Here is a 19,348-nt window from a genome sequence, read left to right as displayed (position 1 = left end):
CATCTGTACACAGCTGGGCATGAAGGTGTGAACTAGGTGAGAGTTCTCCTTAGTAAGGGACACACAGATAACGATCCGACCACCACAAAAGGCAGCTCAGAACCCAAGGGTTGCAGCTCATCAATCAATAGTCCTCACAGCAAGAACAGGAAACAACCTTGACTCTCTGTGGCTCTTTCATAAAATTATATAAGCTTTTTTTTTTTTTTTTTTTTTTTTGGAGACAAGGTCTTATGTAGCCCAGGCTGGCTCAAACTCCCTATGTAGTCAAGGATGACCCATGACTTCGAACTTCTGATCTTCCCCTTTCTACCTCCTGAAGTCCTTGGGTTACAACCGCGTTCCTCCATGCCCAGCTTAAGCAGGCCTTCCAGGCCTAAGCAAGCACTCTGCCAACTGAACCCCAGCCCTTTCCCCTGTGTTTCCTGTGTAATTTCACTCACGTTGCCTGTCTAATTTTAGCTCACTTTTTTGGCGTATGGTGGTGTCTTGAACATTTTCTTTGTTTTTAAATTTGGAATGTATGTATGAGTGTTTGTATATAGCAGGTGTTCGCAAAGATGTGCAGGGCAGAGGACAACCTCTGGCCTCAGCCCGTCACCTTCCTTGTTTCAGGGCATCTCTGGCTTTCCGCTCTATCCTTGAGGCTGCATGCCTGTGAGTTTCTGGAGTTCCTATCTCAGTCTCCCACCTCATCCCAGGCACGCCAAGATTACAAATGCGTGCTGTGCACCCAGCTTTTTTACATGAATTCTGGGAATTCGTGATGTCTGTAGACCAGGCTGGCTCAACTCCCTGTGTAGTCAGGACAAGTGCTCTACCCTGAGCCATCTCTCTAGGCTTTGAACATCATTTCTCACCGGGGTCTCCTACTCCGTGAGATGAACACAGTTATTGCACGGTTCCTGGCTTAGGTGTCTCTGTTTGTCAGTGTCTCTTTTCGGCCACAGGGCAGGACCTGGGGACCATCCAGGTCCTACTGCTTTGCACCACAAAGCACAACCACCAAAGGAAACCTTGGTCACCTTTCTGTGCTGTTGGAGTACTGAGGACTCTCAAACCCCACAGTGAAGTGTGTGTTGCTAACACAGGTTCCTGTATACTTAGAGAGAACTCGTTCTTTCTCCCAGCTCCCTCAGGCTCCTCCCTGCCTAGGCTGATATGCTTTTTCTTAGTACTGTCTCTGAATCCTGGAGTCTCTTTACTTTCCAGATGGCTCTCACAGCATCACCAGCTCTGTGGAGCTTTTCCAATCGCTGGAGCCCATGTTGTGCTCTCTCTCTCCAGGGAGCCATCTGCTTTAGTGCTCCACGGCCAACCATCTTGTTTTATTCTTTCATCTCATTTAATTTAGGTTACAAATGCCTGGAGAGCAGAAATGCACCTTACGATTCCTTTCTACTCATGTGGGACCAAACGCGAAAAAATGTCACCTAATAAATTCTGGCTGAATTATCAACTGATTCTGAAAGGGTAAAATGAGATTCCCCTCCTCTTTGAATAACAAGACTTTTAGCATTTATCCGTTAAGTAAGACTATGAATGATACCAGTTTCTAGTCACCTGAATCAGACAAAATAGGTAAAACAAGCTCGTACTTACTTAGAATTCGTGCAAATCCGAAGTCACAAATCTTTATCACTCCTTGCTTGGCTATTAGGATGTTTTCGGGTTTTACGTCCCGATGGATACACTATAAGATAATATTTGATCAATTATCTGAGCTATCAAAATGACAAAGGATCAACAGTACCTATTATTAGTCTAAATGTTGGATACGTGCCTTACAACTGAAAAGCAAATAATCACCTTCACTTTTCTGGAAAAATTTAGATTGTCAATTTTCACATACGAATCTTGCCAAATAAAAGAAAAAACTTTATCTAAATGTCAGTATGTTATCAAGGAGATTAAAACTATAATTGTTAGCTGGACAGTGTTGGCACATGCCTTTAATCCCAGCACTCGAGAGGCAAAGGCCAGAGGTCCTCTATGAGTTAGAAGCCAGCCTGATTGATCTATAGAAAGTTCCAGGACAGCTGGGGCTACACAGAGAGACCTGTCTCCAAAACCAACACCAAACCAAACCAGTAAAAAAAAAAAAAAAAACCAAAACACAAATCTATCGTTTGTTACACATGGAAACTGCATCTGTCTGGATCTTTTGAAGAGAGGAACACAATACAGCAACTCTGTTCACTTTCTACTGTAGCAGAGGAAGAAACAGGGACAGAAGGAGAGTCCCTGTGCCTTTACCAAGAACCACAGTTATTCAGGAACCATGATTCAGGTTGAATATTGTAGGTTTGAGAAGCTGGACACAAAAGGGCAAACCTCAACATTGCTGAGATGGAAACAAAGGGGCACAAGGAAACCAGTACATCCAGAAGAGAGTTTCATTTCGGGGTTGTTAAATCTGCCTAGAAATTCTTACTTGCTAGCAAGAATGCTCAGCAGGAAAGGGCGCTCACTCAAGTCTGGCCACCTGAGTTTGATCCTTGGAACCCATGTGAAAGTGGGAGAGAACCAGCTCCCCAAAGTTGTTCTCTGGCCTTTCATATGCACACTGTGGTGTGCAGCACCCCATCATGAACATATACACAATAATAATCATACTAAGAAATTTCCATTTTGAATAGCAGCCACAGATTGTCAGGGAAGTTTGCAGTGTTTTAAAGCTCAGAGTACAGGATATGTTCTTTCAAGTGGGGATGTAACATCTGTCGCATTAAACTACAGTGAACACTTGGTTACAATCAGGTATAAAGGCTGAATGACTAGAGAACCCATCTACCTCTCTAATTATTCAACAGTATTTATTGAGCACTTTTTATATAAAAGGTCTGTAAAAAGATTTTAAAAAGGAAGAAGTATGAGCCTCGGACATTGTATCAGTAATTTGCATCAAGTGAGTGTCTTGATGTACAGATAAGAAGCTCGAACACTTAGGGTAAACTGTATTTTTTAAAACCATCTTAACAGGGCTGGAGAGATGGCTCAGTGGTTAGGAACACAGCTGCTTTTCTGGAGGACCCAAGTTCAATTCCCAGTACTCATATGGTGGCTTACAAAGAACTCTAGTTCAAATTCTAGGGGATCCAGTGCCTTTTTTGGCTCTGCAGGCACTAGGCATGGCTGTTGTGCACAGGCACACATGCAGGCAAATATCCAAGTACACGCCAACTTTAGGTGAGCATTCTGCCTCCTGTAGTACAGTGGAAAGCAACAGACTGCACAAATTAAGTCTCAAAACCCAGGAACTTGTTTACAACACCCATCTGCTGTCACAGAAAATAAAAGGCGTTTGCTTTGCTCTAATGGAAATTTCAGTGGCTTTTTAAAAACTAAGTACAGATATTTAGTTCCCTGATCTTACTTTCTTTTCCAGTGATGCCAACTACCATGATACTGTCATCTTGCTGGCATCAGAACTGCCCATATGGTACTTTGTCAATGTATTCGTGACTGAGCACAACAGGCAAAGGCAACAGGCGTCTTGCTTTAGTGTGGGCAGTAGAGGACACCACATGCACTTAGGCTTCCAAACCAACCCAACTTACCCATGAATGCATGCATGTATGCACGCACATATGTCCCCACCCACAGCATGAACCCACACACCCAAACCAACACACTGTAGGCAGGCACGAAAGCGCATGCATGTGCCCCAAACCATACGCATGTATGTGTGCACAATCATATGCAAACACATATGAATATGCATGAGCCTCAACCAGCCACACGCAACGTTTATACACGCATGTATATGACCCCCAACCGAATGAACCCAACGCAGTTAGACACGTAAACATGTGTCCCAAGCAATGGCAAGCGCATGCGCATTCCCCAACCAATCACATGCACCCACGTACAGGCATGCATATGTGAGCCCCAACCAATCATATACACTCACGTAAACACATACGCTTGCATGTGGTTCCAAACCAACACAACACAGGCAGGCGCGCACACCTGTGCGTTCCCATGTACGCACGTCATGTGCTCCCAACAACTCAACTCAAACGCATGCGCATGCTTGTACGCTCAACACATACGCACGCACGCACGCACAAACGCATGCACGCACAAACGCACGCATGAATGCACGTACGCACGTCCACACGCACAAACGCACGAATGCACACATGTCATGTGCCCCCATAAACCCAACTCAAACGCCTGCGCATACTTGTGCCCTAACCCAAAGCACGCGCGAACGCACGCGCGAACGCACGCGCGAACGCACGCGCGAACGCACGCGCGAACGCACGCGCGAACGCACGCGCGAACGCACGCGCGAACGCACGCGCGAACGCACGCGCGAACGCACGCGCGAACGCACGCGCGAACGCACGCGCGAACGCACGCGCGAACGCACGCGCGAACGCACGCGCGAACGCACGCGCGAACGCACGCGCGAACGCACGCGCGAACAATTCTAGGAATTCTGTGGTGAAAGGAAACATTAAGGCCACACAATTTTGAATTCACAAGGCATCATAACTTGATAGTCATGGAACGAGAAGATGAGCCGTAAATGATGGAACTGCGTTCCTCCCATGGCACCTGCTTTGTTCTTCAGATTCCTTCTCTCCATCACTAAAGTCACTACAGAGAACTTTCCAGTGTTAGACAATGTTACTCACATTATGTTTGTGGCAGAAGTTAAGGGCTTGAAGGGTTTGCCACAGCACACTTTTGATAACTCCATCAGAAACTCTGGAGAGAAAGATCAAAAATAGAAATAAAAACTCTTGGAATGGGGGTCCCAGGAGCAAGGGCTGGGAACAGGGCGGGGCGGGGGGGGGGTAAAGCAAAGAGCACAGAGTAGGGAATAGGGCACTAGAATTGCTTTTGAAGTTATCTGTATGCTTCCACCTGCTTGCTGTTGACCATAGTCATCCTGGGCACTAGGGGGCAGAGTATTCAACTTCAAACCCCATTATGCCACCTTCTACTTTTATAACCTTAGAGAGTTATGGAAGCTTCCATTTTCTCCTCTTTGAAAACAGAATAACACCCTAAATTCACTGAGAAAGCTACCACCCAAATGCTTTAGCCTAACACTTGTGTTTGGGAGTCGGAGGTCAGATGAAGCCAACAGAGAGGACCACATCCCATGCACAGAGACCAGAGGTCCCAAAGGCAGAAGATGGCCCCAGGACTGCAGTTTCTGGATCACCTACCCGTTTGGGTTTCTCTCCAGCTCATTTAACAGCGTGTGATCACAGTACTCGAAAACTAAATGCATCTTTCTCTTTCTTCTGAACACCTCGATGAGGTTCACAAGGTTTGGGTGTTTCAGCTGCTGCAAAAGAATTGAAGTACACAGGTTAGCGATGGGTTTCCATTCAAAGCTGCCCCAGATCTGCTCTGGTGCTAAGAGGACAAGGCCCTTTTATCATTCTATCTCCTGGGCAGAAGTTCTTTTCCTTTTATTGTATGTTGGTGTATGTGCATATATGCCAGGTGCACGTGTGTGTGTGTGTGTGTGTGTGTGTGATGCCTAGAGGTTGGCATCAGGTGTTCTTTTTTTTTTTTTTTTTTTTGGTTCTTTTTTTCGGAGCTGGGGACCGAACCCAGGGCCTTGCGCTTCCTAGGTAAGCGCTCTACCACTGAGCTAAATCCCCAGCCCTGGCATCAGGTGTTCTTAATTGCTCTCCCTTTTAACATTGTATTACTAATTGATTAACTAATTGATATATGTGTGTCTGAATGCATGGCCATATGCACACGCATGGATGCACAGTGTCGCATATGTGGAGGGCAGATGACAACTTGGGATTGGTTCCTTCTATCACTTAAGTCCCGGGGATTGAACTCAGGTTGTCAGCTTGGCTGCAAGCATCTACCTGCTGAGCCATCTTGTCTCCCCCTCTCCCTTTATCTTTGAGACAGGGTCTCTCACTGAGATGTGGGGCTTACCAACTCAGTGAGGCTGGCGGTCCAGCAAGCCCTAGGTATCCTCCTGCCTCTGCCTTCCAGACCGGGAGTTTATAGACGTGTGCCACTGAGCACAGTATTTGCCATCGGTGCTGGGATCTGAACTCGGGCCCTCATGCTTATACAGTGGGATGAGCCATCTCTCCAGCTTCTCATACAGAATTTTGTTATGGTGTTTAGATCAATTGATTGTTCCTAGAGCCATCAACTTCAATGTGGAATGAATTTAAGATTTGTAACAAGTCAGTAATGATAGTAGCTAAACTGTTTAACCACCCTCCAACCACCCCCCCCACTCCCCACCCCTCAACCTCCCACCCCCTACCCCCACCCCCCCTCCAGGGCCAAGTTCAAGCAAAGCCCTTCGGAGAAGGCAAAGGCAGGAATGCACAATGCAGAACATAAATGAAGAATTGAAGAATTATCATGCAAAAGACTATAAAATTGTTGTGGTTTGCCCTGGAGTCATCTGTATTTTGATGCTAATTCCACTGCCCCAAGGAAGGCTGCCGAGGTCTACTCAGGACTCAGGTGACTTCACCAGAACCTTCTCCCCATTGAATTTGTAAAATACAGGTGTGGGCTGGTACAGGATAGAAGGAGACCTGTCATTGGACGAGAAGGAAGGATGGATGGGGGGAGAAAAGTTTGAAGGAGGAGGAGACTGGAACGGAAAGAGGAGAGACAGAGGATGGAGGGTAGTCACGGTGGAGAGAAAATGGAAGCTGACGTTAAGATTCCACTCTGTATTTACAGGTTGTTATTAATGTTAAGGGATGGATGTGTACTGGGCTTTGTATGTTTAGGTGGGCAATTATATCTTATCAACTGGGTGAAAGGTTATTGTGTTGTATGTTCTTTTATGTGATGGTTTGAGTGTAGGAAAGTGCGGTGGCTGGAGACACTGGGCTGCCACAGAGTTGGGATGTGTGTTTCTGGCATGGAAACCTGCCTTGGGAACTAGATAGGTAGAGAGATTGCTGAAGGCTCAGACAGAGGCCTTTGGCAGTGTGATATGGGATGGAGCAAAGCGGGCGAGAGGCTTTGCTGACTGAGAATTAAAATATCTAACAGGTATCTCGGGGCACTGTGGTATAGACCTAGAGCAGGATAAAGGGCAGCATTTTTATTTTTTATAATTTTACAACAACCTAAAATGATCAGCATTTACATACCTTACACATTAGACTAAAAAATGGTTTATTTTATTTTTAATTGTGTTTATGCACACATACGTGAATGCCTGCAGAGTCCAGAAGAGGGCGCCAGATCCCCTGGAGCTGGAGTTACAGCAGTTGTGGATCTCCCCATTCCCGCACACCATGGACTTATGCCGATCTTGGCTGCATTTAAATGCAGTCTGGTTTCTAGTGTTGGCTCTTAGCAATACTGGACCCTTGCTCATACGTTTCTGTTATACTTCTTAGGACTCTCCCAGGTCCGTGCTTTTCCCTGAGTTCTGTCCTCTGCTTGATTCTGCTGCTTGCTCTGATGTACAGATGGTTTATGTGTGGCGTTTTACTGCCGTATAGAAATGATTTGGAAAGCAGTCTTTCATATTCTCTTCCTTCTTTTTTGTTTTTCTGTGCAGTATATTATATACATGTATTTTATAGAAATGTTTTGCATGCATGTATGTATGTATGTGCATTACTGGTGTGTGCTCAGAGAGGCCAGAAGGTATCTAGAATATAACTCTTGGAATTAGAGTTATAGATCGTTGTGGAACTAAACCCAGGTCCTCTGTGAGAACAGCAAGTTCTTAGCTGCCGTGCCGCCTCTCTAGCCCCTTGTTCAATATTGCAAATCAGAATTAAAATGCCGATGAAGTTAGGCAACCTGTCCCTAGAGCGACCTTAAAAATCTTAGTAGAGAAGTCAATACAACAGGCAGAAACCAGAACAGTTATAGTCAAGGTCCTGCACATGGCTAGTCTGCCTATGCCAAGAGACACCGAATGGTTCAGTGTTCACACTAGCACACTTCCGAGACTGGGGGGTATTAGCTACACAGGGTGAAAAAACTAAGCCAACCAGGACATATGACCTCACCTATTTGCAACTCCTTTCCCTTGTATATCTACCAGACAGATCAATTTTCCAACACGCACGCGCGCATGCACACACACACACAAGCACACACATGACAACTGTCGCTCAACAGTTAGGGAAATGATAATCTCTTCTACATGGGAAATGTGTCTGGAACCCCAGGTCAGTCTGCATTCTGTATAGGCCACTGGCTGGAAGAGCAAAAGGTCAAAGGGCGACAGGGGTGCTTTCACAAGAGAGCCGCTGCTTTGTGCTCTAGCAAAAATCGCTGTTTGGAAGCTGGACGGTGTCCCTGACAGGTGGACAAGGGATTCACAGACACTGCGGCTACCTAACCTGGCCAAACCGTCTGTGGGCAGGCCAGCGACGCAAGGCTATTTAGCAAATGACGTTGACTTAGCCCACACCGTGGTTGCCTAAGGTGTAATAGGTCGTGTGAGGAAGAGGCCATAGGAGGAGAGTGTGAGGAAAATAAAGAGGGATGTGTTCCCAGGAGCAGTGCGGCAACAGCCAGAGGCATTAGATTTATCTGCAGACCAGGGAGGGTAAGGAAGAAGGTTAAGGCTTTTTTTTGTTTTGTTTTGTTTTGTTTTTGTCTTGGTCCAGTAATGTCGGCCAAGCAGGCTGGCTCACTAGCGCCCTCTGCTGACAAAGTGTTAATATCGACACACACCCCTCCCTTTTTAAATCAAGTTATATTTTAAATGAAACTACAACGTAAGGGGGAAAATTCTGCATATGATATTTGAAAAAGTAGAAACAATGTAGTTGTTCTTCACATTTACAAGCTGAAATTCCATAAAGAATAACATAAGATATTTAGAAAATGAAGGTTGGCTGTGTGCCCTTCGAACTGTAGCGTCTTGATAATGAATGTGTGTGTGCTCGCCCATGAGTGGTGGGAGCTTTTTAAAAACTAGACGCTTTGGGAGCCATCCCAAACCCCTCCACTTCCAAACTCAGCATTTCCGTAGATCCTTAGGGCTTCCCGCTGATGTTCACATTGGGGCACATTATCCCGTGGCCTTAACAAATGTGAGGATTTTTAGGCTGGGAAAACATTTCCATCGAGAACATATGAAACTTCTACACGGAGTTCCATCAGAGGGAAAACAATGGCTGGGTGATAGTTAGGCAGAGGTGGAACCCGTTGGTACCTCCAGGGGTACTGGGGGCCCCTCTCTGCCAGGAAGGGAAGTGCTCCTACAGTTCTGCTGGTTGGTTGGGAAAGTGTGTTGGGGCAATGGTCAGGCAGCTGGTAAATAGTGGGGTCAGGACACTTGGGACAGGGTGGATGTTTCCCAATCAGGATGTGGTGTACTGAAGGCCAAGTACGTCCATGTTTCAACCCTCTACTCACACACATAAAGTCAGAAGTCAGAGTCCAACAATGTTTCCCAAAGTGGCTGACCCGCAGGAGTTAAGTCGGATCTTAAGACTCCACCCACACCTTCAGAGTGCAGATGCCGCCTGCGGAGTGACCTACCTTCAGCATGCGGATCTCTCGCAGGGCTATTTTTCTAACGACGGGATCATCTTCGGATTCCACGAATTTTTTGATAGCTACTACTTGTCCGGAAGATTTGTTTCTGCACTTGAATACGACCCCATAAGACCCTTCTCCAATCTTAGCCAGCTTTTCGTACTTTTCCATTGTAGTTAGAGAGACTTAATTTAGTGAGCCGATGGACTTGACGTACGGCGCGGCACCTGGGAAATAAGAACGACTTTTCTTGATCAAGCGATAAGGGACGGTTTGCCTGGGTTTCCAAGGGTTTATTTCTACCTTTAATGTTTGCTTTCTGAGTGCAGTGAGCACACAAATGGTGTTTTGTTAGCACAGCTCTCTATTCTGGATATTGCAAAGCCCGCAGGGGTCATTTCTGATGGTGGCTCTGTTGCTGACACAGTTTAGTGAAAACAACCCGGGGGAAGAAGCCATGCCGACTTTATTGTTCTTATTACCTGGAGAAATGATAAAATACAGGGCTGTAAAATGCAGCGGAAGGGGCTGGACCCTAGCTAGCTCACCGGAACCCCACGGTGAAGGGAAAGAAGTGTGTAACAAGACAGAGTGCAAAGCTCGATACCCCACCTGGTGGACAGAAGAGGGAAACTCTGGTCGCCAAACAAGGCAGCTTTTTTCAGAACATTTTCCTTACAATGTTTGAATTATATTTATTCTGATTGTTGTTGTTGTTATCATTGTGTGTATATGATTGATATGTGCATAGACATTATGTGAATGTGAGGTGTATATGCCCGTGTTAAAGGTGGTAAATTTGTGGTATGGATTTGAGGTGGTGTGTGTGTGTGTGTGTGTGTGTGTGTGTGTGTGTGTGTGTGTGTGATAGCAAGAGTGTGATAGTCAGAGGACAGATCCTGGGTACCGATCATAAGGATGTGACCCAGGTTGCAAATTTGCCTGGCAAATGCCTTTATATTCTGTAACATCCTGTTGGTCAAGGCACTATATTTTTCTTTCTTCCTTTCTTTCCTCTCCCCCCCCCCCATTTTGTTTTATTTGTTTTTTTCTTTTGAGACAGAGTTTCTCTGTGTAGACCTAGTTGTCCTGAAACTTGCTCTGTAAACCAGGCTGGCCTTGAACTCAGAGCTCCACCTGCCTCTGCCTCCTGAGTGTTGGGATTAAAGTGTGCACTGCCACCACTTTCCTTGTTCTTAGCTTTTATTTGTATTGAGGTGACCAATTCTTAGACCACCCCTAAAGAAAATAATTATAATACAACAAAAAGGTCAAATTTTCTAATTTTCCCTCAATCGACAGGACTTCTAGGAAAAATACTGGATCTCGTTTTTATTATTTTTGCATTGTTTATTTTTATAATTGTTACTAGATTAAACACTCAATAAGAAATAATGCCAAGGGGTTGGGGATTTAGCTCAGTGGTAGAGCGCTTGCCTAGGAAGCACAAGGCCCTGGGTTCGGTCCCCAGCTCCGAAAAAAAGAACCAAAAAAAAAAAAAAAAGAAAAGAAAAGAAATAATGCCAAAATGATTAAACAAATCAGGGTATCAGGGTAGGAATTAATTAACATTGTAAAAGTTTGTAATTAGCCTCAGTAAGTCTTCCCATTTATCCAGCAGAACCTTGTGTGTATCATCTGGTAACGGTAGGAGCTAGCCCTGAAACAGCACTGTTCGTTTACATAGTCTGCACACACAACCACTCTAGGGCTGCTTGACCCAGTTCACAGATGAGAAAACTGAAGTGCAGGGAGGCAAGCACAGAAGTGCAATCAGGCCTCCAGGTTCCACAGCGTACATCTGAAATCACCACACTGCCCTGCCTCTGGGTTGATTCACAACACAGCACAGTTTAAAGAACTGTTTTGCTTAGGTCTTGGTAGTAGTGATATTAAGTGGAGGAGCTAACAGTTAGCATTCCTTGTCTAACTCAGATATGCTTAATAGATACTGTCGCTCAATCTTGTTAGAAATCTGCTAAATGTGATGTTAAATGTTTAAGCTTAATATATAGATAGACAGAGACTCCCAAATCCTTTAGTTTACCCCCCAAAGACTCCAAGAAGATATGGGCACAGTGACAAGATTCTACCTGGATTGTGGTATGATAACCACTGAGAAACACCACTCCATTGCCTTGCACACTGTCAGGGCTTGGCCTACGCTGTGGACAGAGAACAGTTGGAGAACTTAATGTCTCTATTGCCCAAGTCAAGGTGAGTCATTTCTCCCATGTTCCTACTCCATAGGAAAAAGCTTCTCAAAAAGCCTGAGGTCCAGACTGTCTCTGCCCAAGTTACCATGGAGACCACAGGGACCTGGGAACTGTTTAGGTCGTGGCCTATTGACCTACCTCTGCCATTTTAATTAATTAATGACATCTAGATTATAATTTATTCTTCCCAGACCTCTGACTACATTGACAGCTAACTGCAGCTTGACAGCTAGAAAACAGACCTCTAGCTCCTTACCCCAAAGTAATCCACTCATTAGCTCATTAGTCAACTTGTTACAGACAGGTTTGCCTAACTCACAGACTTCACAATGAAGAATAGGCAAGTTCAGAGGTAAGCGTTCACAGACGGCGTTTTCTGCTGCTTCCGTATCTAAACTCAGTTCCCAGTGACTAAAACATATTTCCTCCCCTTGTTACGCCACTGTCCTAACATTAATCAATACAGTGCTTATAGATTAGCCTAACTCTAATAAAACATTCTACTATAATATCCAACTTTTATATCACGAGTTCAAATTTTAAGTTTCCTTTGCCTTTTAACTACAGACTTAAAATGTTTCTCATGCTAAATCTATAAGTCAGCTTCCATGTTCACAAGGTCAAGCTTTTGAGTTTCCTTTGGCTTTTAAATGTAAACAACATTGTTTCTCGTTATGCTAAATATATATATGATATATGGTATATATATATATGTATATATATATATATATATATATATATATATATATATATATTCTCCTAGACAGAAGAAAGCCCTTCTTGCTTCTTCTGCTCCACAAAAGGTTTTTTTCATCCCTGAGTTCACCGTAAAGACTCTTCATGCTGTTAGTAAACTTACCTTTTTTGTAAACTTATAAGCTCCAGGAAACCCACTCAGATCTACTTCTCACGGACCAAACAGACTCCATCTAGATAAATGCTCTTGCCAGTCAATAGCCTAAGTTCCCGCTTGCTACCTACTCCGGAAGGTGGGATTCCTCTCCTGTGCCCTGGGATTGTGACTCCCCTCACTCCAACTACCAAGACCCAAGAGTTTCAAATGTACACCTAAGGAAAAAAATTTTCCCCTGAATACATTTAACTTTATGCTCTACCCCGTGTGTGTGTGTGTGTGTGTGTGTGTGTGTGTGTGTGTGTGTGTTTCAGCATCTTGTGAAGTCCAGGCATTTACTCAAAGTCTACATCACCCCAAAGTCAGCAGGAAGTAGCTAAGATCACGACACCCTATTCCTGCTTCATCATCACCTCTTTCTAGCTTTTCCCATTTTAAATTAAACCAAAATGGAGGAATGTTAGCATCCCTTCTAGGCTCTGCCCCACAGCTACCTGGCAACAGCCAGGTATGCCTGGCTTACTATAAAAGGGACTGTTTGCTCCTCCCTGGTCTCTTACTCTCTTGCTCTCTTCTCTCCCTTGACCCCTTTCTTCCTCTCTCTCCTTTCCTTCCTCCCTCCTTCTCTCCACATGTTCCTGGTTGGCCTCTCCTCCCCCACCCCTTCCCTCTCTCCCCATCTCTACTCTCTTCCCAACTCCCCTCCCCATGCCCTAAATAACTCTTTCCTATACTATATCTGTCTATAACTGATACCTCAGGGGGAAGGGATGCCTCAGCTCAGGCCATGCCTGGTGCCTCTACCGAAACACATCCTGGCCTCTTCTCTTTTTTATAAAGTACAACACTAACCACAAAAAATTTCCCATGTTCCAAATGAATATACACATATATACTCAATATATTATTGAATTCAATATATTATTATTGCAGATATTAATATTCAATCTTTTTCATTCATAGATAATCTCAACGGAGAGAGACATAATCTACCCTTATTTGATACATAAAAAGACACACTAGGGGCACATATGCGACTCACCTGGTCCAATGCTTGCCTAGCACGGTTGGAGCTCTGGGTTTGAGTGCACAGTAGTGCTGCATACTTCTTTTTTTTTTTTTTTTTTTAATAAAAGTCTTAATTTGGATGGTTATCTGCCTTCTTTTTTTTTTTAAGATTTATTCATTTATTATATATAAGTACACTGTAGCTGTCTTCAGATACACCAGAAGAGAGGTTTGGATCTCCTTACAGATGGTTGTGAGCCACCATGTGGTTGCTGGGAATTGAACTCAGGACCTCTGGAAGAGTAGTCGGGTGCTCTTAACCGCTGAGCCATCTCTCCAGCCCATTGCTGCATACTTCTAATGCTGGCACTGGGGAGAGGTACAGGCAGGATGACCGGGACGTTCAAGGTCACCCTTAGCTACAGAGTGAGCTTCGGGATAATCTGGGTTAGTGAGACCTTCTCCCAACACACACACATACACATACACACCACACACACACACCACACACACACACATACACATCACACACCACACACACCACACACATACATACACACATACACACACACATACACACATACACACACACCACACATACACACACATACACACCACATACACACACACACACCACACACATACACACACAACACACATACACACACACACCACACATATACACACATACCACACACACACCACACACACATATACACACACACACCACACACATACACACACAACACACATACACACACACACCACACATACACACACATACCATACACACATATACACATACACACACAGACACACACCACACATCCACACACACACACCACACACACACACCCACACACACACCACACACACACACACACCACACATACACACACACACCACACACACACACACACACACACACACACACACACACACACACACCAGTAGCCCTTGGGGATGCTGAGGTGGGAAGATCATAAACCAGTATAGGCTATACAGCGAGACACTGTCTCAAAAAAAAAAAAAAAGGAAAATGTATTATGGTAAATAATGTTTAGCTGGGTAGATACTACTACTACAGTGTTTTTTCCAATTTTGTTATTTTTTTTAAATAGTGGATTCGAATCCCTATTAAAGGGGGAAAATAATAAACCCCACAAAAATAACAGGGAAAATCTATGACAAATATTAAGTCCTGGAAACTTTATTGTATACATTGTATTTTTTTTACAATGTATATTGTATTTATTTAATGTATGTGTTCTATATGCATGTCTATCTGCAGGTCAGAAGAGGGCACCAGATCCCATTACAGATGGTTGTGAGCCACCATGTGGTTACTGGAATTGAACTTAGGACCTCTAGAAGAGCAACCAGTGCTCTTAACCGCTGAGCCATCTCTCCAGCCCTACATTGTATTCTTTACAGAGTTGTCATTAACTTAAAGGTGGCGTGTATACATTTGCCTAATTAGCTTTGCGGGTTATTGGTATATAACTATATAACTATATAACTATTCATTATTTTACCTAGTTTATAAGCACTACAGCTACTGGGGGTGGGGGTGGGGGTGGAGGGTGGGGGGTGGGGATGGAGCAGAATTCCCCCTAGTTAATTGATTGGATAATAAAGACAACAGGAAGCCAATCACTGGGCAAGGAGGAGGGGGCGGACCTTCTGGGTTGGAGAGAGGAAGAAGGGACGCAGGAAGAGCAGCCTGTTTTGTACAGTGAGGCAGAGTGAAAGCAAGATGTAGACCAAGATGTAGACCAGGGACTGTTAGATCTGTGGCAGACTCTGCCACTGGAAGATTTCAAACAGAGTAGTGGATGAGTTTAGGATAATAGATTCCGTGCCCAGTGGTTGTGTCATCTGTTGATTTTAAACTAAGATTGTCTGGTGTTTTACATTCGTTGTGGCTCAGGTGGGCCAGAGCAGAATTTGACCAGCTTTGGAACAGGAAGATTGGGCAAGGACGGAACTCCAGGAGGAGAGGTAGCCGCAGGTGAGCTCAGGGTGAGAGTCCGCCCCTGCAGCTAGCTGAGGAAACTTGGGAGTGCGGAGCGGATTGGCAGCAGCTGGCTGTGGGGACCCAGAGAGTGATCTCGGAGCTCTGGAGAGGCGGAGCCACTGTTGTGGGAGAAGTGGTGGCTAGGAGAACCGTGCGTTATCGGTCTCGGGCTATGTACTGGGCTGGGAACAGACTGAGACCTCTTATAACTAGCTGGCCATAGCGTGGATTGTTTTTTTAATATTACATGCTACTGGGGGGGGGGGACCTGAAAACTAACACAATATTTAAAATAAAACTTTTTGCTTTTGGAGAGCCTTCTGTATTCAGTGTGGTGGTTTGAATATGTATGGCCCCCACAGATTCATGTGTTTGAACGCTTGGCCAGAGGGAGGGTCACTATTAGGAGGTGTGGCCTTGTTGGAGAAGTATGTCACTGTAGGGGAAGGCTTTGCAGTCTTACATATGCTCAAGCTCTACCAGAGTGGAATCCAGTCACCTCCTGCTGCCTTTGGACTAAGATGTAGACCTCTCTGCTCCTTCTCCAGCACCATGACTGTCTGCTTCCTGCCATGCTGATAATGGACTGAACCTCTGAAACTGTAAGCCAGCCCCGGTTCATTGTTGTCCTTTATAAGAGCTGCCATGGTCATGGTGTCTCTTCACAGCAATAGAACCCTAACTATGACATTTAGGCTGCCCTCGAACTCCCTATGTAGCTGAGGACGACGTTGAACCTCTAATTCTGTTTTGCCCTCTTGAATGCTGGGATGATTGCTGTGTACTGTGGCACCTGGTCTTTTAAAATACGGCTTGGCTTTCGTCTATGCGCTTTCCTTATTTCCGTCTAGGTAAGTCATCCCATAGATTATCTACACCTCCCACTTTTTTCCGGCAGCTTTGTTCACTACTGACTGATTCTTCCACACGAGCAGATAGAGCTCAGTCCTCTCAAACTGCTGACTTCAGTAAAATAAAGCTCGAGCCAGGCATGTTAGCTGTCAGGAGGCATCAGTCTGATCTGCATAGCACATCCAGGCCAGTCAGGACTGCACAGTGAGACCTGTCTCAGAAAAAGGTGCTTCACAGAATTCCTCAGTATGATCTTCCCTTATAGGAGGAATCCGAATGCATCTCAGCAGGACTTAGAGGAGGCAGGGGTTCTACAGAGGACTTCATGGTAATTCCCACTCTTTTACCTGAGGTCCAGGCTGACTCTCCAATAACCATTGGCACCTCTACATGTGTGGGTGGGGCTGTCCTGACGGGGAATGTGCTAAAGTGATGCTGGCTCTGCTCTCCGGCCCTCTTCCTACCCAAGGCTCACAATGCACTCTTACTTAGAGATGACACTGTGATCTCTTTGTAGATAGTGCACAAAGCTGTACAAATCAACCACAACACGCAGACATAAACATCCAATACTTTAACAGCATGGACTCTACAACAAATCGCGGAGCAAAGCTCAACTCGGGAAGCTTCAACGCCCTTTTAAAACGTTTATACAGAACAAAGGGCAAAGTGGGTGAGGGGACAAAAGGGACAGGGCGGACTCAAAATCAAGTGCATGTGTACTGATGCCAGCCAGTACAGTTGTTATGCTTTGGGTACAGAAGAGAAGGCAGAGGGACAGGCGCCCATTGGAGCCTCAATCATGAGAGCAAAAGGAGCAAGTGGATACAGTTGGGATTTTGCAAGGCCCAGGAGAACCCTGAAATCAAAGGGCATATAAACCTTTCTTGTACATTAGTGTGTGTGTGTGTGTGTGTGTGTGTGTGTGTGTGTGTGTGTGTACGGGTGACTGCACATGTGCATGCCTGTGAAGGTCAGAAAACAACATTGTAAAGCCGGAAATCTCATTTTGTCCTGGGTTCCTGGGACTGAATTCAGGTTGCTGGTCTTGTGCAACAAGAGCCTTTATCTGTTCATTGTCCCAGACTTTCAAATGAAGGGAGATTGAGGAATCCAAGAATTAGCAGTCTTATCATTCACATAAAAAGATTCTTAAAAAAAAACAGAGGAGTGAGACAGAGGCAAAAAAAAAAAAAAGGTTTTTTTTTTTTTGATAAAATAATTGAATGAAGAACATTGGTCCACACTTTGAAAAAGTTCAATACATTACAACAAGAAAAAGGTATAGACAGGACAAGCATGATGCCCATTCCCTCACGGCACACTGCTGCAAACCACAGACAGAGACCATCAATAAAACAGAAAAGAGCCAGCTTCCCCATAGCTACTCAGAGAACGGCATGGAAACCGCCGAACAAGGCTGGGCCCATGTCAAGATCAGCAAGACAGACCAAGGAACGAGCATTGCCCTTCAGACCCTGCTGAAGGTTCAAGGGGACAGAAACAAACGTGTTCACAGACCCGAAGTAGTGAAGCTGGTTGGACAAATACCTAGCAGGACAAATATACTCAAGAAGAAACAGAGATCTGACTATATAAAAAAGCAAATTAATAAAATAATACTTACAAATCTACCTACAAAGAACAGCCCAGGATGGGATGGCTCATAAGTGAATTCTACCCAATAGTCAAAGAATAACTGATAAAAACATAAATCTTCCTAAACATTCCTAAACAGAAGAAAAATCACACTCCATCTATTCCACAGGGCCAATGTCATCCTGGTTTTAAAAAACCAGAAAAAGGAATCGCTACACACATGAGGACAGTCAGCAAAATAACTCTCAGACCAGCCACAGACACATAGGACAAGGACTGAATGACACGTGGACGTGGAATTTACCCCAGAAATGCAAGGCTGGTTTAACATGTCAATTACAAAAGATGGTAATGCCAATAGAATAAAAGACAAAAATCGCATACCTATCTCAATAGATAGAAAAGGCATTTGACAAACTCAGCCGTCAGTCAAGAGAATTATCAACAAGAAGAGAAAGAAAGGAACGTGTCAAGGTTGTAAGTGTAAAACCTGCAGTCAGTGCTGTGCTTAGTGATAGAACTCTAGGACTCAGAACAGTTTCATCCTTTCTCCCTGTCTGTCCATCTTTCTCTTTCCTTCTCTCTCTCTCCTTCCTTTTCTCTCTTTCTTTTTCCCTCCTCTTCTTCCTCTCTCTCCCTCTCTCCTCCTCCTCCTCCTCCTCCTCCTCCTCCTCCTCCTCTTCCTCTTCCTCCTCCTCCTCCTCCTCCTCTTCCTCCTCCTCCTCCTCCCTCCCTCCCTCCCTCCCCCCCCCTCTCTCTCTCCCCAAAGTCTCATTATGTATCCCTGGAACTCACAATGATCCCTCTGCCTATGCCCCATCCAATTACTTGGATTATAGGTGTGTGCATACCCCTCCCGCAAATGATTTCATTTTAACGATTTATTAGAAGCTCTTGCATATCTAATGATACAACTAAGGAAAAGTGTGTAGACTGGACGTGAAAAGCACCTTTGCCATGATCAGATGAGGAAAATGCTAACGAGTAAACAGAAATGTATTAAACCGATGACCACGTGTGCAGTGCAGTCAGTGAATGCAGGGTCAGCATGCTCAGTTGGATTTCTATATTGGCTGTATCCATCTCGACAACTTGGAAATATAATGGAGAAAAGAAATCTACTCCCAGGGGTGTAAAAATACTGAGAAATAACTTTAACAAGGCTCAAGGCTTACACACTAAAAACTATGGAACACTGCAGAAGAAATTAAAATAATCTAAAATAGACAAAAATGTTAAATTTGTTGAGGGAAAACGGAACAAGATGCCAACTCTTAGGAAAGACTTTTTGTTGTGTTTTAGTTTTGGTTTGTGAGACAGAGAGTC

At 44.6% G+C, this 19,348-nt stretch overlaps 1 protein-coding gene across 9 annotated transcripts in view; it reads right to left on the bottom strand.

Moving 5' to 3' along the window:
- Nucleotides 1-19,348, bottom strand: part of Cdkl4 (cyclin-dependent kinase-like 4) — a 42,775-nt gene that overhangs the window by 17,202 nt on the left and 6,225 nt on the right. For 3 of the 9 annotated variants that reach the window (XM_039113065.2, XM_039113062.2, XM_063262572.1), the window contains exons 2-5: nt 9,481-9,704; nt 5,187-5,308; nt 4,647-4,719; nt 1,603-1,693 (exon numbers count right to left, since the gene is read on the bottom strand). In XM_039113065.2, the coding sequence (XP_038968993.1) occupies nt 1,603-1,693; nt 4,647-4,719; nt 5,187-5,308; nt 9,481-9,648 (454 nt within the window). In that variant the 5' untranslated portion in view covers nt 9,649-9,704. Of the gene's footprint in view, nt 1-1,602; nt 1,694-4,646; nt 4,720-5,186; nt 5,309-9,480; nt 9,705-9,780; nt 10,432-11,570; nt 12,272-19,348 lie in introns of those variants that run through there. The other 6 variants (XM_063262573.1, XM_039113068.2, XM_039113066.2 and 3 more) reach the window with 5 other exon arrangements.

The sequence above is a fragment of the Rattus norvegicus genome, chromosome 6 (genome assembly GCF_036323735.1).
Source record: "Rattus norvegicus strain BN/NHsdMcwi chromosome 6, GRCr8, whole genome shotgun sequence".
NCBI classification, from domain to species: Eukaryota; Metazoa; Chordata; class Mammalia; order Rodentia; family Muridae; genus Rattus; species Rattus norvegicus.
This window is presented reverse-complemented; position numbering and strand designations above follow the sequence as displayed.